At 40.8% G+C, this 11951-nt stretch overlaps 1 protein-coding gene and 1 long non-coding RNA gene across 2 annotated transcripts; both read right to left on the reverse strand.

The window, feature by feature from the left end:
* Positions 1 to 805: 805 nt before the first annotated feature.
* On the reverse strand, positions 806 to 1927 carry LOC145449057 (uncharacterized). The gene is made up of 4 exons (XR_013918121.1): positions 1800 to 1927; positions 1304 to 1734; positions 1048 to 1230; positions 806 to 980 (listed from the first exon to the last, which is right to left on the reverse strand). It is a non-coding gene; the product is annotated as an uncharacterized LOC145449057 (long non-coding RNA).
* A 3941-nt stretch (positions 1928 to 5868) lies between these two features.
* LOC145448516 (uncharacterized) lies at positions 5869 to 8060 on the reverse strand (the record flags this gene model as incomplete). Its single annotated transcript, XM_080326921.1, has 5 exons — positions 5869 to 5977; positions 6041 to 6179; positions 6242 to 6316; positions 6381 to 7534; positions 7594 to 8060. Coding segments are annotated over 2 exons (540 nt in total), but the record flags the coding sequence as incomplete, so codon positions are not given.
* Between the last annotated feature and the right edge of the window lie 3891 nt (positions 8061 to 11951).

Here is an 11951-nt window from a genome sequence, read left to right on the forward strand (position 1 = left end):
GTACTGCATTGTGGGCCAGCGCGAGGCGCGAAAATTTTCGATAATTTATGATAAAATCGTTCAATCAGATCGGCGATTGCATATATATTATGCTATCAATTTATTGTTCTCTCTACTCACGTAATTAGATTTACCGGTATAGCTGAGTGAAGTGTCTTGAAAACGGGAGGGCCCGTAAATAATGATTAAACTTCTTCGGGCGGATGGACCCGTTGATATGACTTCGATACATGATGTTATTTCGTGACTTCCAGTCTGCTGTATCAAAAAATATAGAATCGCTCAAACGTAGGCTTCTAAACTAAGAGACGCACACGATTTCAAATTGGTATTTCTTCACTGGAATAAAATTTTTCCCAGCGGGATGGTATTTGTCTTGTGAGGTTCAGATTGCAAGGACAGGAACATTCGGTGCCAGTCATTTGGGCGCCTATGGACAATTAAACCTATATGCATTTTGTATAGCCTATATAACGAAGTCTTCGGTCTGCATAAGGGCATAGACCTTTTCGGCCAAGCTTTTCTCGCTGCCGATTGTTCTGGCACACTTCTTGGAGTCGCATGTTATATGGCCTAAAACTTGATTGTATGTCACGGTTGTTCGTGGCGCGGTAATGGCCCAATACCCTACAATATAGAGAAACGGCTGCATGAAATCGCGCGCAGCGCGAAAAATTTTGAATTTTTTTTTATAAATTTTCAAAAAAATACTCTATGATTTATGCTAATTCACGAAATAATTTTGGGCCCCCTTCGAGCTCGCCCCCCCCCCCCCCCAATTGGGGGGTTTGGGGTGCTGACTATGTGGAACCACCTGTCAAAAATCCAGTTACTTTTGACAGTACAAAACACAATTAATTTGTGTACTCATCATACTTGTACATCATCAAAATGAAATCAGCTGTTCCATTATGCTCCATTTGCCTCAGACCATGAGCTACTCTTTCAGATAGGACACCCATTGCCAGCGCCACGTTCATCTACAAACGAAATATGGTACATGGGTCACTCGAAACGAAATTCATCCAACACTGAGTGGTCACATACTTTTGACCGTGGATTCAACTTTACATGTGCCCTAGTTAGTCCAGATTGGTACAGGACAAGGCTGGTAGACTCAGTTTTGTAAAGGTCTAAAACATGACTCCATAATATATCCTTGCCCTTGCCATCAATATTCATGTATCTTGATCCCCCACTCCTCGACGAGAGCAAAGAATTCCTGGCAGTCTGCAAATAAGAGTGTCACAAATTTTGCGTTTCAGACTATCCCATAAAAAATATGCTCATTGCTCATGCTCACCTTGAGAAGATGCGGGGGATCAGAGCACAGGTATATGAGCCTGTCCGGGGCATAAATGTTCGGTGCTGTGAACGCTTTATCCAGTGGAATCTTCTTTTCTCCCGAAATCAGTTTGAAATAGCTTCGATTAATGGATAATCCATCTGCTACCACAGCATGGATATTCAACCCCCTGGTTTCGCATGCATATAGCAGCTCCCAGAAATATACCGCAAGGTCACCAGGACGAAGAGACCGGGTCGGATACCATGCCAATGGTGGCGAAATTTCTTTCCGAATGGAGCGGACATAGAAACCATGAATACAAGTTGAAACTGCTTGGAATAGTCACTTGTCACCTAAAATGTGTGTTGCAATTTCAGCTTTATTATTGAAGGGAGAGTTAACAAAGCCAATCAGCGTGCCATCTTTCACAACTATATTTTCACGTACTGTCAAAGAACAAGGAAGGATTATTTTTTATGCATAATATCTTCATACAAAACTTGATGCTAACTTTTCATTTCATCGAGAGTAATATATGCCGGAAGAGCCTTATGGTTTTTCATCACGGTCTCAATTTCCTTGACTGCAATCATATTAAGACCAGGAGTAAGCTTGATCTTATTCCTATCATAATCAGGTAAAAAATTTTGCACTTAGCGGAATGAATAAAGGTTACCGAAAACGTTGAATCGTCCTTGCTGCTGGCAATGTCAAGAGACCACTTTCCTGAACGAACTTGTATGCCGCGGGTGATCTGGAAAAAAGCTCCACGGCCCACTGAATTACATTAGTGGGGTATCGACGAGCATTTTTATGGGCTGATCTGTTGCTCGACTGAGTAGAAGAAAACATTTTCTGCCATTTGTCTTGACTGACTGACTCCTGAAATTTTTCATTATTTATAAATAAAGCTGATCTGGAAGCAGCAATACCACCTCGTCACATTCTATCTCCTCAATTTCTAATTCTTCATTGTGGAATGTGTCAATTGGCATAAAATTGCTGCAAGCCATGCAAATGCCATCTGCCTCAAAACTTTTTCCTGCAAGTGTATGTACTGAAATTACGCTAGGGGTGGCCTATATATACAAAAAAATCATACGAAAGTAATTGTGCTACTTGCCTATTATATGACATCCTGGTGATCTAAATACATCCGTGGCAACTAATCTCCTCCCATCCCAACTTAAAATTGCATGCTTCTCGCAGCCCGACATATTACCTGCAAGGGGCCCTTGCATACATCAATCCTGTTCAGTTCACCTGAATGAAAACTTAGCAGTTGTACCAATCACTATAATAAACCCTGGCCCTGTCTACTTACCTAAAAATGATGTCAGATCGCAAAATGATATTTGAGGAAGCTGTACATTTTCTGGTTGTACTTGCCAGCCATAGCATGCAATAATAGACTGTATTGTGACATCGCTGCCTATCACAATTCTTCAAGTTAAAAATTCATGTCAACTCTTAATGTCACTAATATCTCAGACTAGGCTATGTAGCCTAATAGCAACACAAACCTGAATTCGGGTACTATGCTATCACCAAACACTCCGTTTCTTTTCTGTATTATCAAATTTTTATCCTCCTCGGTTATTAGCCAGCACTCTAAGAATGCATATAAGCTTATATTAGTAATCAGAGCTTAGTAACTACAGCTGAACAACTAGAAATTTTACCTTTGTAATTATCGGTCAAATGTTTAGCAGCGGTTTTTACACTTGACAAAGAGGCGTAAACCTTCACCGGAGGAAGAGCTTTTCTAACTTCCGGTGTTTTTCTCTGGGGAAGGCAGCTGGAGTTTGATCCCTTACAGATGTTTTTAGTCGGCAGAGCACCAAGACGAAGCTTGGATCTTTTACCAGTCCAGATGATATCGTCTTGAGCAAAGTGATGGTCGCAAATGGCAGCCCTGCAATATCACATTTCACATACTATATACTGTGCCGACGAGATCATGATTAACCATAAATGGTTTGGCTACCAATTTACGTTAACGGACACTCATACTTTTGTAAACTAGACGAACTACTTACGTTTCTTTGTGCAACATGTCTTTAATTATGCAACATGTCTTCAATTATATCTCCTCGGGTGTAATCTCTTAAAGATAAAATATAATTTGTCAATTGTTCCCGGTGAGCTCTTTCGCCGGGAGTTCTTGCCAAATCAGGTCGATGAATAGTAAACAAACTACGCTTTTCTTTTCTGGAACGAGACCAGTTACAGCCAGGGAGAGCGCAGTGCGTTGGCATAATATAATTGATAGTTGACAGCGCAGTAACTAAATTTGCTGTAAAAAACATATGCAAACATATAAATGCCATATGAAATCCTATGAAAACATAAACATCATGTAGATCAAATGCAGCCATTTGTATGTCATCTCATGTCATCTTGGATAATATATTGCTTAATGAAGACCACAGACCACTGACCACTTAAAACAGCCACATTCATTCAATGATTACGAAATTCATTTCCTCGTTTTGCTAGCTTTGATTATGTAGAATCAACCCAATAATCTTGGTTAGTAACCACACGGAGTAGCTACTCGCTAAACTAACCTCATGGATAGATATTCCTATTTAAATGCAGAAATTAACATCCCCTTCCATAAGCGCCCAGCAAAACAAATCGAGCTGCGTAGACAGTCATCAGAGCGCGAAATCACGTGACGCCCGTTAGTGTCGCATTATAGATAACTAACCTACGGATAGATATACAACACCCGTCGTCACGCTTGCTTGCTCGGAGCAAAATAGTGCTCAACAATCTGAACGCAACGTAATTGCCAATCCTACAGCTGACGACCCGAGAGCTCAAATTAAATAAAGTTGGTCTTATTTGAAAGCTACTGTCGCACTGATTCCGAAAATATACATTAAAATCAGATCAGGACGATGGAACCGCCTCGAAATACACCGCAAAGTCTGAAAATCGGCATTGTTTTAAACAATCGCAGCGACGCACCACAATGGCCATAACAATGCCCCTTGCATGGTTGCGATTGTTCAGAACAATGCCGATTTTCAAACTTTGCGGTGTATTTCGAGGCGGTTCCATCGTCCTGATGAGACTGTAATGTACATATTCATAATCAGTGCGACAGTAGCTTTCAAATAAGACCAACTTTATTTAATTTGAGCGCTCGGGTCGTCAGCTGTGGGATTGGCAATTACGTTGCGTTCAGATTGTTGAGCAGTATTTTGCTCCGAGCAAGCAAGCGTGACGACGGGTGTTGTATATCTATCACTGAGCTATATAAACACTGGAGTGCGCTACTCGCGATATTTGCGTGATCAATTGGCCGCCATCTTTGGGTTAAGTTGATAGTTGCACTGTAAGCTGGTGGTCAAGGCAGAAGTGGTTGGGTGATGTGACTGTTTTGATTACTCTTTGGCCTGGAGGTATCGATTTCGATGGTTTGGACAATATAAGGTTATATATGTGTCACAGTATGTATTCATTTGAAAATATCTTCCTGATATAGATTGCTTACCTCGTTGTATCCAGGTAAATAAACGTATGCTTCTGCTCAAAAATTCCTGGCTTTGAGTGCTGTTTTCACAATTACTGGGTTAAGGCAATTGTCATGGCATTGATAATTCGATTTGGATATGATACCGTTAATCCTAAGGGAGCTTGGTGATGTTGTCTTCTTTATCCCTTCAGTTTCAGGTAGGCCTACTGTGTATGGCAATTTGATTTGGATATGACGCCATTCGTCCTGAGGGAGCTTGCTGATGTTGTCTTTTTACTCATTATAGCTTCAGTTTCATGTACTGCGTTCTCGAATTTTTGATACAACCGCACACTGTCATTAACTATTCTTACAAATCTTGAAAACCAACAAACAGGCACATTTAGTGTAGACAAATAACCAAGCTATCAAATGATTGCAATGGATAATGCCAGTTTTGTTGTTATGTTCCAGGTACTGTATCTATAGGTAGTAAAAGCACCTACGCCTATGACCACCAGCTTCAAGTTATTAACGGAGACTGTCTCAGAATTACCCTGGCCTCGATTCGAAATCTTCTCACAACAATGGTGCTGATGTCAATGCTAATGCTGCCAGCTACGTGGTGACTGTAAATACCACTGACGGAGAAAAATTCAGCATCATGTGACATGGAAAGGCACAGCTACAATCTGTTATACCATCTAATTTTTATTCTTACTTATTCATTGTGTCAAAGTAGGCGGAATAAATCCTAGAAAGTGAAAATATGTGAGTTATACGTAGCAATATGGGTTAGCGATTTCTGCAGAGGTGATCAAATGAGAGCAATAATATATTTATATCATTGAATGAGAGATACAAGATGAATGCACGAGTCCTTATTTCTATCTGGGTACAATTGCCTAGCGGTCACTGAAATTGACGCCATGTCGGTTACAGCAATCTGCGCTCTAAGAGTTAATTAACGTTACTGATTTGATCAGATAGCAAGGTAACTCAACGACAACCTGGCTTTAGATATACCATTTCTGGGATCACACGCGCTGTACTGTGTCTACCAAAATGCTGAACTTCGTTTTCAGAAACACCAGCTTCAGTTATGAGAAACGAAGGTTTTGAATGATTTTTCTATTAAAATACCAACATGAAAAAATAAAAACAGAAATAAATTAATTAATCGTTATTGACTTTACGTCGCCCTGGACGTAATTGAGGGTGATCTGAAAGTAAAATGAGGGATAAGTTAGGGCTTAATATCTGCGGACAAGGCATATTAAACGTACCGATTCAGACTGCAGCTCAAGTGTAATTGATTTTTTCTTCTTCCGAAGATAGGGCACGGTCACCGTGACCCCCGTCCTAAAGCGGCGGCGGCGGCGACGTCGACGTGTGCGTCGGGGACGGGGGTTAGGGGGATCAACACTGTTCAAGAGGTATGAACTAAAATTCGAGAAATTTTTGACTAAACACATTGATCGACACACCTTGGAGCTGCGTCGACCTCCCTCCCTTCTTTGGTTTCTTTTGGTAGGGGAGGGAGGTCCCAGATGATCGGAGTCCTGAACAATATAGATGATTGTTTGTATAATGAAAATGACATTGGCGCCATATTCATTGGGTTACCTTTTGACCGTTACCTCTTTTAGAGGTGGTTATTGATCGACCGTTACGTCTTTCGGAGGTCGTTGTTCTTGATCGACCGTTACGTCTTCTTCCGCAGCCAAATTTGTATTTCCTTCTTCAAAAATGAAGGATATCTGCTTATTCATAATTGTTGATTATGTTATCTGTAAAGATACGAAAAACGGTTAGTACAGAATTAAAATAATGAAAATTCTACGGCATGTGAAGAAAGTAGCGTAAAGGATAGCTAAATGCGTATAAAACAGTAAAGAAAGAATCAGTAGGTTAGCCGGTGTCTTCCGTGGGTTTGAAGTACGAGTTGGGTATGTAGATATTCTTTCTGGCGACGAAGGGTCTGCTTTACAGCTTAACCATGGTCGATTCCAAAACCTTTGAATGAAAAAGAAGAGAACAGCCACGGGCAAGTATGGAATATAGTGACAGTTACTATGTGTGTACAAGAGCTCATATCATATAAATTACATATTCACAGTTTACCGCTGATGGTATTGGACACTGAATGCTGCCTTATGATAGAAGGATGACAGATGTAACAAAATTGTTATCCATCTTCTCAACGACAACATCGGGAGACAGTAACGGATTGTCATTTTCTTTCTCAATGAAAGGGTTAAGGTCATTCAACAAATGAATAACCTTGCACCTCATTATTGAACATGTGACAGAGAGAGGTGTCATCGCCCTAACGAAAGTATCCTTAATAATTAATCAACATTAACGCCCAATCCGTACTAGTAGAGAATATATTTTATTGGAAGCCTATATAATACGCATGATCGAATAAACACCAAAATATGTTATATAGATAGAACTCTTAGTTGTTTCAGGTATACAGATTTGAGCTTTTCACATAATTTATATTATCATGACGCCACGACTCTATAGAGACACGACTGTAAGCCCTAGTAATGACCAAAGTTGGTCAGTAATGAAGTACTTCTACTTCAAGTAGGTTTTGCTCGCTTGCGCTACTTCAAGTTTTAAAACTACTTCTACTTGAGTAGCAACAATGAATTCACTGACCACCTGTGGTCATGACCATGGAGCGAACTCACCGGCTTTAGGAATCCTCCCATCCAGGTTGCGGTACGTCGATCCGACCATTGATTGTGTAGCACGTCCGAATTGCGACTCTTTGAATTACAAAAATATCAAATGAAAAGTTGAGAGTTACTGCACAACAATAACTTACAGAGCCGTATGAAGATGAAAGGATCGTTCCTTTGACAAAAAGCCACTATAACTCCGCAGCTGACTCGTGGAGTCGGCTGCTATCGCATTGGCAGCCAGGTCCTTGCTCCATCGGCAGAGTTCTTCCAAAAGATACGCTTGAAAATGAGCAGCACTAGCACACTGTCCAGGAATAAACCTGTTCAGGTGCAAATGGAAAGAGTCCAGAGAAGTGGATCCTCTAGCGCAGCGGTAGACTGGCAATGCGACGCCCACTTTCACGAGGGTGCCAGTCTGGGTATATAACGACACACTTTCTGGATATTTAATGCAGTCCAGATGTTTTTGTTCGTTCTCCCAAATTCTGCGGGAATCCAGTAGGGGAACTCCGAGCGCTTTGTTGCCCCTCGAGCTGGCGAGGATCTTCAGCAAGTTGTAAACGAGCAACCTGAGACACCTCTCTTGGAGAGTCGGCGAATCACATCTTTCTCAGATGGGCTTGAAATATGCTCTGCCAACATCTCGACAATTCAATCAACTTGAGGAAGGACGTTAACTCAACTCTAGTAGATGTATTTTATAACTGACCATCTGTGGCCGTTACTGATTTTTGAAAAGAATCAGCTTTGTTAACACTCTGCGGACGTTCTTGTCTGATGTCCTTTGATTGTATTCCACTCCTAGATGTTTGAATTTAATCTTGCAATAGGTCTTAGCTATGTCTTTTGTCAGAGTAATCACGTGATCATCACCCACCGAGGTGTCATAAATATGGTGTTCAAGCTCTGGGAAAGCAGGTGATTTACAAGACATGTTTGACAGAATAGCAGTTGCAAACGCGTTGATCAAGCCCTTGCAGTGAGGTAACTTCCCAGAAGTAACGCGAATCATTCGCTGGAAGCATTTTTCAGCCTCCTCACATATTGCAATAACGCCATTAGCTGGTTTGGTTAGGCCACCCCTGTTCTTGAATTGCAGGAAACTGCCACTGCTTGCTGAATCTACCAGGAGTGACCCTTTACACGTAGAGCATACACATCGCTCAGCCACGGACTTGGCAACATAGCCAGCAATGTATGATATAGCTTGATTTTTGTACTCTGACAAAGTTGTAATTTCAGGAACATCGGAGTAGTCATGCTCGTCTTGCATGGGCCGTTTCTCTTCCAGGTCATACTTCCTGATCAGGGTTGCGGATGAAAGAGACAGTCCACTTTCTTGAATTCGGAAATTATCCAAGAGTTCCAACATGGCAGTTGAATCTCTTTCTTCACAATTTCCTGATGACGCACGGATTCCCAACTTCATCAATAACCTTTTATACGCAGCAGTAAACTGCAGACAAGTAGGATTATTGTTGAAGCCTCCTGCTTTACGGACAGCACAAAAAAATAACTCCAGATGATCTTGACTGAATTTGTACATCAGCAAGTACTTCACCATTTTCGTAACCACTAGGTCGTCAAAAAGGCATTGGGTGCTCTTTATGCAAACAAGGAATCCGAGGAACCCAGTTTTCCTGCGAGATTCAACAATAGGCTTTCCTGAGGGGTCCTGCAATTTGACAATATAATCCATCATTTCAGCCATAAATGGACGCCACAAATGCTGGTTTGACTCCTTTAAAGGCGATTTATATCCTTTTGCAAACGGGTTTCTCGTATTAAGGATATCAAAAAGGCGATCAAAACTCCGCAAAAACTTGACAGTAGCAGCACTACCCCGAAAGCATCTCATTCTAAGGTTCTTGTCACAGTATTCTATTGCATCTGCAACACTGCTGCTGATTGTTTGAGCAGCCAAATTTACTTTCATCTTTTGTTGCTGCCATTCAACATGAGACTTCTTCAACTTATTGGCAAGTCTCAGACCTTCTGAAGCCTGTAGCTTTTGCAGTAAAATGATGAAATTCCAAGAAATTTGCTGACCACTCCCATCTAGCAAAGTACCCCATTCTGCTAGGCAGTTTCTGATGAGTTTGAGCATGTGACAAGGATCTAAAATGACTTGGATTTGATGATTGGGTAAATATGGATTGGGAAAACTAGACACAATGTTCCTGGAGGATATATTTGCCCCCAATGAGGAAAGCATAGCGAAGTGGCAGGAAGGCCCGTCGCATGTCAATGAAGCAACAGTTGCACCTGTTTCGTTAAGCTTGTTCATGCAAATTCTAACCAAATTTGCTCGTTCCGATCCTGTCAAACCATTAATGAAAAAGTATCCAAGCGGAATCTTCCAGGATGAATTGACACAAACAGCCATAAAAACTAATACATCTTTTGCAAGTGGCAAAGAATCATCGTCCTCGCAGTCAGTACCCATGTCTACATATCCTCGATATCTTTTTCCATCCCAAAAAACCTGCTTGCGGATCGACATTTCATCCATCATTATGGAACATATTACAGGAGTTGTTGATGCCTCTACTTTTCCTCTGATAGCAGAAAACGCAATACCAGTAAAGCCAGGCTCAGCGGGAAGTTTTCCATACCAGCGTCTTATCACACTCGGATGGGGAAGAGCGAGTTGAAAATTTTGACGCACAAAATTGTATGCCTTAGCAGAATAATACTGCAGCGTCATTGCAAATGATTGCAGTTCTTTAGAGTATTTGACTCCTCTTCCACCAGCTTGCAGCTTCATGCGCTGCAACAGCTCACTGGGTATACGACTGAATTTTTGTGACATTACTTCTCCACACAAATCGCTGATCAAATTTTTTTTTTTCAGAGATGCAATGACCTCATCCAGAGTTTTCACTTTTTTTCTCAGGCGGCATGTCCTCATTCTGGCAGCATGCAATCTCTTTTTAATTTGTACCACTCTACGGCGTTGCTGTTGAATGAGCTTTTGAGGAGAGGTACGTGCACAGTAATTGTGGTCGTGGAGAACTGCTTCACCAGTCTGTACATTACAATAACGTTTCTTATCTTGAAGTGTTGCTGGTCTCGCTTGCCGTTTGTTGGAAGCCTGAAATCAACTAATTTCAAATTAACGAATTTCATATCAACAGTGGCTAGGGTAAGGGTATGCTAATATAAACTTGACTTTAGAAGTAAATTTATAAATTCCTACTGTACCTTTGTCCTCATATATTTCGGAAAGTTCAGAAATCTTGTTGGCACCGCATTCTCCCTCAAACGTATCAACTGGCCCACACGGTAAATGGCACTTTCCGGAAAATGATCGGAGCAGATAACTGACGATCTTGATGGAACCCAGTTTTTTCTTTTTATGCTTTCTACCCATCTTCCTTTCAGCGATTCATTAGTAGGAAAGCTGCATTATACGGAGCATTGTATGAAGCAAAGCACACTAAATAGACAATTCTTTGTTATGGGCTATGATAAAAGCAGAAGGTACATAAAATAACTTGTCTGATAAAATTATACATCTGTCACTTTCCACTCCATAGGCTTATTGTATTCAAGATTGAGGTAGCTTTCTAAAGCTAAAGCAGTTCAAAGGTAAACCTTGAAAAATATTTTTGAATAAATAAATTGACAGTTTCGCACAAAGCTATAAGGACTATAGATGAACTTGACTATGGAATTTGCAAATTCCACAGTATTTGTTTAGAATCTGAACAAGATATCCTGTTTTACCTATATGCTGATAAAAACCCATAGGCCATTAATTGAATCTTTCCTTGTATTCCAACTCTTGCCTACATAGCATAACCAAGAATTTAATACCACACTGATTATTGGTCGAACTGCTTGTACTCGATCATGGAGAAAATACAAAGAGTGAGATGGACATTATTACAGATTATTACAGATATTGATGATGAACATTACATAGCTGATATGGTGACACGGATTTCTACTGGTAGTCTGGTCTGGTCATTTCATTCATATAACTGCAACGAAATGTTCTGCTATCACTTTACCATGACCTGTTTATTACAACTGTGACTGATCTGGCCATGTCTGGCTGCTATGCTTATTCTGTTATTCACTTACCGGTGAAAAGTTCTGGGGTATCGCCGCTTTACTATCGACTCTTCATCACTACTGCCGTCACTATTACTTCTTGCATACGACTCACTGGATATCTTCTTCCGCCTTTTACTGCACCCATAGGCACAGCAAAGACTACCACTACCACCTGATGAACGTACTATCTTCGACATGTCGAATTACACGGAATATCAATATACTGGCACGAGATATTGGGCTGAAACAAATCCTGAATGTTAGAATAATTAGTCATTCAAAGCTCTATACGCATACAGTACTACAGACCCAACACGAATCAAATATATTGAAACATTGACCGCTTTTCCATAAGCCCCTGTACTAAATCAATTGGCGCTTCTTCGATATACGCCCCAGATCGAAACAGTGTTTCACATGTAACCAGCAAGTGTTTCCC

The sequence above is a fragment of the Botryllus schlosseri genome, chromosome 10, assembly GCF_051294905.1.
Source record: "Botryllus schlosseri isolate E-star chromosome 10, Bs_hap1, whole genome shotgun sequence".
Classification (NCBI taxonomy): domain Eukaryota; kingdom Metazoa; phylum Chordata; class Ascidiacea; order Stolidobranchia; family Styelidae; genus Botryllus; species Botryllus schlosseri.